The sequence below is a fragment of the Sus scrofa genome, chromosome 3 (assembly GCF_000003025.6).
Source record: "Sus scrofa isolate TJ Tabasco breed Duroc chromosome 3, Sscrofa11.1, whole genome shotgun sequence".
NCBI classification, from domain to species: Eukaryota; Metazoa; Chordata; class Mammalia; order Artiodactyla; family Suidae; genus Sus; species Sus scrofa.
Genome location: NC_010445.4, coordinates 113142172 through 113154577, shown reverse-complemented (window position 1 = coordinate 113154577; position 12406 = coordinate 113142172). Strand labels below are relative to the sequence as shown.

Here is a 12406-nt window from a genome sequence, read left to right as displayed (position 1 = left end):
GTAATTATACCAATAACCAATAACAGCAGCAATTAAGTACATTTATATAGGGCTTCCTAATTGCCGGGCATTATTTTTTACTATTAAGTTACAGTGCAGGAATTTGAACCCCAATATTGGGGCTTCACTGTCTGCAACAACGGACATCATTATATGTAATATAATATATATTCTATACCTGATGACACAGGTATCATCATTATTATATATAGGTACAGGTATCATATTATCATTATAATACATAGCAGGCACACATATCACATAGCATGCCTCTGATAACATGGTATTAAAAATTCATAACAAAAATATGAAACCCCTACATACTCAAAATTAAAAAAAAAAAAAAAAAAAGCTTCAAAAAAACCTTCTAGGACAAAGGAGAAATCACAATAAAAATAAAAAATTTCAGGAGTTCCCATCATGCTCAGTGGTAATAAACCAGACTGGGATCCATAAGGATGCAGGTTCAATCAATCCCTGGCCTCGCTCAGGAGTTGCTGTGAACTGTGGTGTAGGTCAGACGTAGCTTGGATCCCATGTAGTTGTGGCTGTGGTGTAGGGCAGCAGCTGCAGCTCCAATTCAACCCCTAGCCTGGGAACTTCATATGCCACAGGTTTTGGCCCTGGAAAAAAAAAATTCAAACCAAATGATAATAAAAACAGTACATAAGACATATAGGTAAATGCTGTCCAAAAAAATGAAATAGTGCCAATATATAACATGAAAAGTAAAGGTTTCTACATTCAAATCTTGGCTTCCTGCCCAAAATAAGATTTTAATTTGAAAAAATGAAATCACAATATACATTATCATATTTTGTTTTTTCCTTCACTGAATATCTCGAGCATCTTTCCAAACTACACCAACAAATCCACCTCTTTCTTTTAAAAAAGCCCCATCATGGAGTTCCTGCTGTGGCTCACTGGAAACTGACTGATTAGTATCCATGAGGATGAGGGTTCAATCCCTGGCCGTGAGCTGTGGTGTAGGTCAGACATAGCCTGGACCTGTCATTGCTATGGCTGTGGTGGAGGCTGGCAGCTATTGCTCTGACTGTCCCCTAGTCTGGGATCTTACCTTTTCTATTTTTTTCTTTTAGTTTAGGTTATCCTATTTTATATTTTACTTGAAATCTGAGCTATATGTATTCTTCTGACTGAATCTGGGATGTAAAAATATATGATACACTATTAATTTTATTCAAGTTAAAATAATTAAACCGAAGGTAACAAAAAATCTTGTGAATTATCTAATTTAGTTTTATCTTTTATTATAAATGTGCAACTTCTTCCATATGTTATGAAAATACTTATTTGAGCATATTTTTTTAAATGCCTATATTATTTTTCTTTTTTAAAAAATGGAATGAATTTTATTATATTTATAGTTGTACAACAATCACTACAACCCAATTTTACAGCATTTTCATGCCTAACCCCCAGCCCATTCCTCCCCCACCCCAACCTATCTCCTTTGGAAATCATAAGTTTTTCAAAGTCTGAGAGTCAGTATCTGTTCTGTTAAGAAGTTCACTGTATCCTTTTTTTAGATTCCACACATAAGTGATAGCATATGATGCTGGTGTCTGTCTGACTAATTTCACTTAGAATAACTTCTAGGTCCATCCATGCTACTGCAAATGCCATTATTTCATTCCTTTTTATGGCTGAGCAATACTCCATTGTGTACATGTACCACATTTTCTTTATCCACTCCTTTGCTGATGGGGCATTTAAGTTGCTTCCATGGCTTGGCTACTGCACATAGTGCTGCAAAGACCACTGAATACATGTATCTTTTCAAGTCATGGTTTTTTCTGGATAGATGCCCAGGAGTGGGATTACTGGATCAAATGGTAATTCCATTTTTAGTTTTTTGAGGAATCTCCATACTGTTTTCCAAAGTGGTTCCAATTTACATTCCCACCAACAGTGTAACAGGGCTCCCTTTTTCTCCATACTTTCTCCAGAATTTATTGTTCGCACACTTTTTGATGTTGGCCATTCTGGCTGGTATAAGGTGGTACCGCATAGTGGTTTTGGTTTGCACTTCTCTAATAATGAGTGATGTTGAACATGTTTTAAGGTGTTTTTTTTGGCCATCTGTAAGTTTTTTGTCTCTTTAGCTCGTCTGCCCATTTTCGGATGGGGCTGTTTGTTTTTTGGTATTGAGGTGCAGGAGGTGTTTACATATTTTGGAGATTAATCCCTTGTCAGGCGTTTTATTTGCAAATATTTTCTCCCAATCTGTGGGTTGTCTTTTGCACAAAAGAAAATGAACTTTCATTTACTTCTCGGCCATTAAGTCAAACTTTAACATACTATACCTTCTTTTTTGATAGTTAATTTTTCCTAGCTGTGTTATGAAAGAAATTCTTGGCCATATATAACTTCTTTTTTTTTTTTTTTTTTTTTTGTCTTTTTTTGCTATTTCTTTGGGCCGCTCCCGTGGCATATGGAGGTTTCCAGACTAGGGGTTGAATTGGAGCTATAGCCACTGGCCTATGCCAGAGCCACAGCAACGCGAGATCCCAGCCGCGTCTGCAACCTACACTATAGCTCACGGCAACGCCGGATCGTTAACCCACCGAGCAAGGGCAGGGACTGAACCCGCAACCTCATGGTTCCTAGTCGGATTCGTTAACCACTGCGCCACGACGGGAACTCCGCCAATAACTTCTTAATTTTGTAACTCCACATGTCAACTGCAACTGAATGAAGATAAGTTGTGACTAACTGAATTTAGTAGAATATTAGTTCCATAAGGAAGAAATTTTGTTTTGTTCCCCATCATATCTCTTGGGCCCTAAACCTGTGTTTGGCATATTAGTTTATCTTAAGTATTTATTTATACAAATCAGTATTTTTATTCTCTTGGCAGTGGAAGTAATGATCAGAGGACATGTTCAGCTTATGACAGATATTGTCTCTAAGAAAAATGCAGCAATTTATAAACCTAGACTCAAACCAGATTTTTACAAAGAACTTATCTGAAAATATTCTTACTCTTAATAATTTAGAAGGATATGGATTATATAAAGGAATATAAAAGAACACTCCTTTACAATTTTATTGGCATTGCTGCACTATCATTTTACCTTCTACGGCTGCTGTAATGTCTGCCGTACTTGAATCTTTACATGTACAGCACTCTTTTCTCTTTGGAGGCTTTTTTTAGAATTTTCTCATTATCCTAGATATTTTGAAATTTCAAAAGAATCTGCCTTGGAATAGGTTTCTTTATGTTCATGTTTCTTGATATCAGTTATGTACTTTGAGTATAATCTACTGCTTTCAATTCTACAGAACTGAAAGCAGCAGAAATGAAATGATGTGTATTCTCTCATCATTTACCTCCCTTTCAATTACTGGTCTTTCTTTCTGATACTCCTACTATTTAAGACACTGTACAGCCTGGATTGGTGTTTCTACCTTCTTATCTCCTCTCTTCTTTTGAATCTCTCCTTTGACCTGGGAGAAGCTGTTCTGGTAAATTTCTTCAACTTTAAGGATTTCCATTATAATTTTTTATTTCGTCTATCACATAATTTAACAGCCTTGAACGCTTTAATTTTCTGATTTTTTTTTTTTTTTTTTGACCGCACCTGTGTCACAAAGAACTTCCCAGGTCAGGGATCAAACCCATGCTACAGCAATGACTTCAGCCACAGCAGTGACAATGTGGATCCTTAACCCACTAGGTTACCAGGGAATACCAATTTTCAGATTTTTAATTTTTTTCTATTTTGGCCGCCACCACAGCATATGGAATTCCCAAGCCAGGGATTAAATCCAAACTGGAGCTTTGATCTGCACCACAGCTGCACCAACACCAGATCCTTAATCCACTACACTGGGCTGGGGATCGAATCCGGACTCCAGAGAAACAAGCCAGATCATTAACTCAATGAGCTAGAGTGGAAATTCTATTTTAATTTTAAAAACAGTATTCTATTCTTTCATTATTGCAATATCGTCTTTTCTTTCTTTCTGCAAGTTTATAGTTTTTAAAGTTAGGAGGCTCCTGTCGTGGTGCAGTGGAAATGAATCTGACTAGGAACCATGAGGTTGCGGGTTCCATCCCTGCCCTTGCTCAGTGGGTTAAGGATCTGGTGTTGCTGTGAGCTGTGGTGTAGGTCGAAGACGCAGTTCGGACCTGGCATCACTGTGGCTCTGACGTAGGCTGGCGGCTACAGTTCCAATTAGACCCCTAGCATGGGAACCTCCATATGCCGCAGGGGGCAGCCCTAAAAGGACAAAAGACAATAAATAAATAAATAAATAAATAAATAAAAAGTTTTTTGTTTAAAGTTTTGTCTTTCTTGAATTTTTTTTTTTTTTCCCTGCGTCTGTATTACAGCTTCTGTCTCTCATGATTCAAGTTTTCTTCAAAGGTGATTCTTAGTGATCACAAGTAAGAGAAAGGCACTAAAAAGGCTGACTGAAAATTTGGGGTTCATCTTGTAGATTACGACCTCTACAGAAGTGTAATCAAGATCATCTGTTTATCTGGCAATCTATAAATCTGCATGTAGATTGTTTCTGAAGCCATTCAACTTCTTTAGGTATCAATCCCCCAAACTCTTGTTGGAATATAGGTGGGGAGGAGGAACAAAGTAGTGGAGGTAGAAATATGCCTCGCTACTAACATTCTAGCAGGAGGATCACTATTCAGTAATTGTATTTTACTTGATTTCCCTGATTCCAGGACACTTCCTCACTATCTGTCCTCTGCTATCTGTGTCCTCTCTGAATGTGAAGTCCATATGGTTTAATCTCACCTCGAAATAAACCTCTTGTCTAGGGTGAGGCAACAAGCTGCTTCTAATTAACTTTCAAAGAAGGTTCTTCTTTTCAACCCTATGCTTCATCTTTCTCTACTATGATACATGATATTGAAGTAGGAGGTATACGGGCCTCTGGGCCGAGAAGAGCTGGGCCTTGGTTCTCTTTGACATCTCAGGGAGAAAGTTAATGGCAGGAGTTCAGCTCTGCTGCAGTAAAAAGATAACATGGCCACATCAATCTCTCCTGGGGTTAAGGAGACCTCCCCAACTATACATGTACAGAAAGGCTCTGAAGATTCAAAAAGGGAGGGTAGGCCAGGCCATGATAAATCCAGTTAGCCATCCCATAACCCTCTGCCCTGGAATCCCTCTTGGCCAAAAGATGCACAGGCATATCAGGGAGGGCCCTGAGTCTGGTCAGGTGTGAGAAATAAAACAAATAATTGCCAAAGGAGAACAAAGACCAGGAACCTATATAAGTGTCAAATCACTTCTCTGGCACGCTCCTCATTCAAGGGGACTCCCACACCTGCACTCCCCTTCTGAGTGCGTATTACTGTCCTCCTTCTATCTGAACAGGTAACTGCCCTGTGTGCTCTCCCAAATGTTGCACTGTGTCTCTAACAAACTTTGTTTTTATAGTCTTTGCCTCCTTGAAACATTCTTATTTTCAACAAAGGCAAGAATCAGGGCAATTCTGCTTTTAGCCTCCAGCTGGTCTAGTGGCTAGGATTCCTGGTTTTCATCTAGTCTGCCCAGGTTTAATTCCTGAGCAGGGAATTAAGATCTCACTTCAAGACAAAACTCACAGCTGTCTCCCCGAGATCAGCATCTCCAATTCTGAAACTGTTGCGGTGTTCTACAGCCTTAGCTGGCTTGCTTCTTACTAGCATCTGCTTCTCAGCTCTGTGAAAAACTCCATCCAGTTTTCATCTTTCAAAATCTGTTGATACTGCTGACCATCTGTTTTCTCCTTGTTTTCTTGATCCTTATGGGTTTAATCTTATTTCCATATTCTCACTTTTGTGGGATTTTAGAGGGAGCAGGAAAGAGGGTTTAGTTTGCCATGTTTAATTAATTCTAAGTCCTTCTATCTTTCTGTACACATAAGAGATAAAATGTAAATAATACTGGAAAAAACCCTCTGTCAGAAAGAGAAATAAACCACAAAAGGGTTGATAACAGATCTTATTCTGAAATGAAGTTTGAAAGACAGGATACGAAGAAATGAAGAGAGTCAGGGTAGTGAACAGGAAGTAGCAATTAAGCCAAGCAGTTGATGAATTTCAAACACAGTTGACAATTTAAGGTGTGAGACCTTTGTAAGGTAACTTACTTGTATGGAGCCTGTCAGACCTTGGGAATGACTTCTTCCCCAGGCCTAGCAAAGGATTATCCACTTTAACTGAAGAAGAAAAGCTAGAGTTTGAGTTCTGAGGGCTGCTTGACTGTCCGTCAGACTGCTTTCCTTCCCATATTGCTAGAGGAAAAAAAATATATAAAAAAAGGGTGAGCCTGAGGTTATAGATAGAAATCAATCAATCAATCAGACAAACAATTAAATCAGCCAACGCTAACCCAAGGGAGTTATGTATGAAGCAACGTGACCCTGCAAATGTGTTTTAAATTAGGTGCCAAAAAATATGAGTTCCAGAGTTCCCGTCGTGGTGCAGAGGAAACGAATCTGACTAGGAAACATGAGTTCAAGGATTCGATCCCTGGCCTTGCTCAGTGGGTTAAGGATTGGCATTGCCGCGAGCTGTGGTGTAGGTTGCAGATGCAGCTTGGATTCTGCGTGGCTGTGGCTGTGATGCAGGCCAGAATTAGACCCCTAGCCTGGGAACCTCCATGTGCTGTGGGTGCAGCCCTAAAAAAAAAAAGCAATCAATCAACCAACCAATCAATCAATAAATAGGAGTTCCCATTGTGGCTCGGCAGGTTAAGAACCCAATTAGTATCCATGAGGATGTAGGTTCAAGCCCTGGTCTCACTCAGTGGGTTAAGAATCTGGTGTTGCCACAAGCTGCAGCAGACATTGCAGAGGCAGCCGGATCCCGCATTGCTGTGGCTGTGGTGTAGGCCTGTAGCTATAGCTCCAATTTGACCCCTAGCCTGGGAACTTCCATATGCTGTGGGGGATGGTCCTAAGAGGGGGAAAAAAAAAAAAAAAAAAAAAGGAGTTGAAAAATAAATCTCTTTCCTCCTCCCAGCACATTATTTGCTTCTGGTGGTAAATCTCCTTCCTAACAAATATGCAAGGTTCTGCAAAAACAGTTTAAATCCAGCAAACCCATATAATCAGCTGGCATCAAAAAGAACTGTGTAATGAAATACAAAGTCTGTATCTAGACCAGTTTAGATTCAAAACAAAACAAGCAACAACAATAAAAAATCCAAAGGCCGGGAGTTTCTGTCATGGCGCAGCGGAAACGAATCAATCTGACTAGGAACTGTGAGGTTTCGGGTTTGATCCCTGGCCTCACTCAGTGGGCTGAGGATCTGGCATTGCCGTGTCTCTGGCGTAGGCCGGCAGCAACAGCTCCGATTAGACCCCTAGGCCTGGGAACCTCCATATGCCACAGGGGCGGCTCTGAAAGGACAAAAGACAAAAAAAAAAAAAAAAGCCAAAAGCCCATAGATATGTCCACTGGAAACTCAAAAGGTAGCATATATACTTAGGAAAACCTATTATTCTTAAAGGAGGGACCTGGTGAAGAATTCAGTTTGAACATCTTGGAAACATCTGATTTATAAGACTACTATTAGAGGTTTCCAAATACTATTACGTTAGACATATTGGAAGTTAGTCATTCATCTTATTCTAAATGCAAATCCCAATGATTTCTTTTTTAATAACCACATGATTTCTTTATATAAGTTTTCCCATTTATCCTAGATGTATTTATATTGATGATCTGAGAGTACAAGGATCATGTAAATACTGTGATTTAAAAATAAACTACACACACGCAAAGTTGGTATATACAAAATACTGGAAACGGAAACTTCCACAGAAAAGATAATGAATATGCCTACCAGGCTTGGCCGGTATGGAGTCACTGGCTGCTTTGACAGTCTTCAGAGAGAGGTGCTGGTTGGAGGAGATGGACATGCTTGGCCTGCATTGCTGCTGCTGCTGCTTTTTCTGTTGCTGCTGTTTTAGAGCCTATAAAGAGAAAACTGACTGAGAAATAAAACAAATCAGTTTTTAGCTAATAACAAAAAATAAATGACTTCTTTTTAAGTGGTAAGGAGCTTGCTGATTATCCAATTTCTTCGAAATCTATCAAAGTAAACAAAAACCTAAATTAAACTAATTAAATACAGGTCTAAATGATCCCCCTAGGAGTTTGGATATATTTTTTTAAAAACCAATGTTCTCCTTTATGTAAATGTGAGAAATCATCATTAACATTTTTTAGAAATCACCAACACACAATGGTCTTCTCATACTTGCAATAACAAAGAATTAGATGTTTTCAAACATTTTGAAAACAGATTTCTAAGCCCAATACCAGGAACAGTTCCATTTGTATCAACTTTATGTAGATATGTAAATATTTAGCTTATGTATGTTTCAGGGTTGCTCCATTTGAACAAAGAGTTGTAAATAACTACCTGAGGCTGATCTTGTGTAAAAGCAGTAAGATTTGGCCCAATGACCAAAGAAATCTCAGCAATGCATAGTAATGCAGTAAACTGAAGGGAAGGAAGATCAGAAAACACTGGTTCCAAGAACAGTATGGTTCCTTCTGGCTATTTCAGAATATTTTAACTTCTATGATGTTCTTAGTTTATAGAATATACTAAACTACTTAGAATGAGCAGAAAGACAGACAGCTTCCTAGATTTCAATCATAAAGATATATAAAGGCAACTTCTTTTTTTAACTCAAGAGTTAAAAAAAGGGGGGGGTTCCCATCGTGGCACAGTGGAAACAAATGCGACTAGTAACCTCGAGGTTTCGGGTTCGATCCCTGACCTAGCTCAGTGGGTTAAAGATCTGGTGTTGCCGTGAGCTATGGTGTAGGTTGCAGACACAGCTCGGATCCTGCATTGCTGTGGCTCTGGTGTGGGCCAGAAGCTGTAGCTCTGATTCGACCCCTAGCCTAGGAACCTCCATATGTGTTTGAGTGGGGCCCTAAAAAGCAAAAAAAAAAAAAAAAAAAAAAAAGGAAGAAAAGAAAAAGAAAAAAAAGACAAAGAAACTGAGGCAGGAAACAGCTGGGCTCCAGGATAGACATTTACCACCAGCCCCCTTAGAGAGGTGTATTATACCTATCTATATATGAAGTATAGATTACTTCATGATAGACATAATAACAGGCACTAGGCAAAAAAGGCACAAGGCCAAAAACACAAACAAATAACAAAGACCCCTCGGTGTGGTAAAGGATGATTTATATTGAGGTACATTTTCTGACCTAATACTATGAAAATCATATTGGAGGCAAGGCCTTACTTTACATACCAACAATCTAATTTATAAAATACAAGTGGTATATATGCCATGAAATTAGCAAACAAGTATTAAGAAAATACTTGTCTTTTTCCTGTGGAAAAGAAGCATTTTTTACTTCTTAAACTCTTGCAAAGAATGTATAAAAATACAAGCACTGCAGAAAACCCAGGCAGGCAGTAATTAATCTTATCAATTTTCTGACATCTTTTAATAAAAGCACTTCTGGTTTAAACACTTTAAGACCTACATAATTACTAAAATTTTAATTATATAGTTATGACATGAATACATTTTTACCATTTAATTCAAACATAAAGCTAAATTCTTTTTTTTTTGGTCTTTTTAGGGCCACACCCTCCACACATGGAAGTTCCCAGGCTAGGGGTCAGATCGGAGCTGTAGTTGCTGGCCTTTACTATAACAGAGCCACAGCAACAAAGAATCCTTAACCCACTGAGTGAGGCCAGGAATCAGACCTGCGACCATCCTCATGAATACTAGTGAGCTTCATTACCACTGAATCCTGATGGGAACTCTAAACTCCCTTTTTGACTATACTCAGTGTTGTTCCCCAATCCTCAGAGATAACTACAGTCATCAATTCACTTTTTCTTACTGAGCTTTGATTTCCACACTTATATGTATGTGTTTGTGTGTATATACGTATTCATGTTTCTATTAAAAATATACTACTTTTCTGGGTATATATGTTTTTACGAATGGTGTCTTGTCCTGTTTTAACACAATTAATTTTAATGATTAAACATTACAGTGTAGTGATGTTTCCATCTCTATACATAAAGAACAACTTCATTACAAAGTAAACACTTGTGTAACTGTCTAGCATATGGATATGTCACTATTTATTAAGGAATTCTGGAGTTCCTGCCGTGGCTCAGTGGTTAACGAATCCGACTAGGAACCATGAGGTTGCAGGTTTGATACCTGGCCTTGCTCAGTGGGTTAACGATCCCGTGCTGCTGTGAGCTGTGGTGTAGGTCGCAGACGAGGCTCAGATCCCGCATTGCTGTGGCTGTGGCGTAGGCTGGCAGCTGTATCTCTGATTTGACCCCTAGCCTGGGAACCTCCATATGCTGCAGGTGTAACCCTAAAAAGCAAAAAAAAAAAAGGAATTCCCATATATATGGCTACTTGCCATTTTTTGCTATTACAAACTTTAATGCAGACATTTTTCTGTGTATGTACATATGTACAGATGTATGAATACATGCCTTTTCTAAGATAAATCCCTAAATATTTAACTTCTTAGTCATGGGGCATGTGTATTTAAAAATTTTTAAATTATAAAATTTGTCTCTAAAGTGGCTATAATAATTCCTATTCCACCAGCAAACTACAAGCAGCCATTTCCCCATATATTTGCCAATGCTTGATTTTATAATTAAGCTCTTGTTATATGCTGCAATCTGAGGATTAAATATTATGTGTCCGAAATTATTAGGTGAATTTAAATTTACTGATAATGTGCATTTCAAAAAATCAAAAGCTAGCTATTTGAAAAGCCAAGTAATACTGAGAAAGAAGATACGGTAGAAAGGAACAACACTAAGGAACAAAAGAGAAACATAAAAAATACCATGCACAACTTTATACCAATATTTGAAAAAAATCAAGTGAAATGGATCATTTTCTAAGAAAGAAATTTCTAAAATTGTCACAAAACAGAAAATCAAGAGACCAGAACTAGTAGATGAAACTGAAATGCTAGGAAAACAATTTTAAAAGGTGAGATTTGCAGAACTTTCAGAGGAAAAAAATCACTTTTATGATAGAAATGATCTATCATAGAAAAATATGGGGAACTACACATCTTATTTTACGATGCTAAGAACAATCCTGATTCCAAAATTGTACAAGGATAGTACACAAAAATAAGAAAATTCAAGCTAAAATTTAAAAAAAGAAAATTCTGGAACATATTAAATATATGTAACAGGGAGTTTCTATTGTGGCTCAGCAGAAATCAATCCAACTAATATTCACAAGGATGCTGGTTCAATCCCTGGCCTCACTCAGTGGGTTAAGGATCCAGTGTTGCTGTGAGCTGTGGTATAGGTCACAGACAGGGTTCAGATCCAGAGTTGCTGTGGCTGTGGCCAGCGGCTACAGCTCCAATTTGACCCCTGGCCTGGAAACGTCCAAATCTCACAAGTGTGGTCCTAAAAAGCAAAAAAGCAAAAAAGAAAGTAACAAACATATAGAGATTATTTCAGAGAACTAACCACAGATTAACATTAACATTAGAACGTCTATCCATGGAATTCTGTGTATTGATTGATTTAAAAAGCCATCTAATCATCTCAATAAATTCTGAAGAAATCAACCTGAAAACTCAATACTTATTCATAATTAAACACACACACACACCTCACACTAAACTGCAAACTAATGAGGAACTTTACATATGTGATAAAAAGAATATCTACTACAAACCTGTAACACAGAGGTGCATAAATTATTAAATACAAATTGGGAAACCGCACAAAATTTCTACTTAATGTCCTTTTAGAAATGTTCCCTGACTGCCAGAATCCTGCATTTTTAATGCAGGAGATAATACTTCTGATAAACAGGATGGCATGATTACCTGCTTTAGTGCCTTCTTGCTGTGCTTCTGTGACGGAGAAATGACTTTACCTGCTGGAATGGTGGGTGATGGGCACCCTGACTGGGGAGAAGACGGCTGTGACAGTCTAGACGATACTAGGGGGAGGAAAATGACAGTGAAAACTTTAGTTATCAGAGTTGACATCAAGCACCATTCATTCCCCAATCATATGCTGCTACCTGTATTAAGAACTGTGACCCAACACTTTTGGGAAGAATCTTCATTTTTGGAGTTCTACTGTGAACAGCCTCCCTTTTCAGAATATTTCCTCAGAAAGCTCTAATGAAGGATGAGAGGATGAGAGGATGGGAAGGGATGGGTGTTAGTATTCATTACTTGTCATTCAATAGAATTGCTTGAAGAAGCAGGAAGCAGAATATTAATTGTGAGTCAAGACTCTAGAGCCCGTTGGACAGTACGTATATTCTTTTTTGTCTTTTTGCCATTTCTTGGGCCTCTCCCGCAGCATATGGAGGTTCCCAGGCTAGGGGTCCAATCGGAGCTGTAGCCGCCGGCCTGTGCCACAGC

General features: G+C 38.4%; 1 protein-coding gene across 4 annotated transcripts in view; it reads right to left on the bottom strand.

The window, feature by feature from the left end:
- Positions 1–12406, bottom strand: part of ASXL2 (additional sex combs like 2, transcriptional regulator) — a 140022-nt gene that overhangs the window by 30232 nt on the left and 97384 nt on the right. For all 4 annotated transcript variants that reach the window (XM_021087739.1, XM_003125333.6, XM_021087740.1 and 1 more), the window contains 3 exons: positions 11858–11973; positions 7824–7953; positions 6124–6267 (listed from right to left, as the gene is read on the bottom strand). In XM_021087739.1, coding sequence (XP_020943398.1) covers positions 6124–6267; positions 7824–7953; positions 11858–11973 — 390 coding nt within the window. The remainder of the gene's footprint in view (positions 1–6123; positions 6268–7823; positions 7954–11857; positions 11974–12406) is intronic.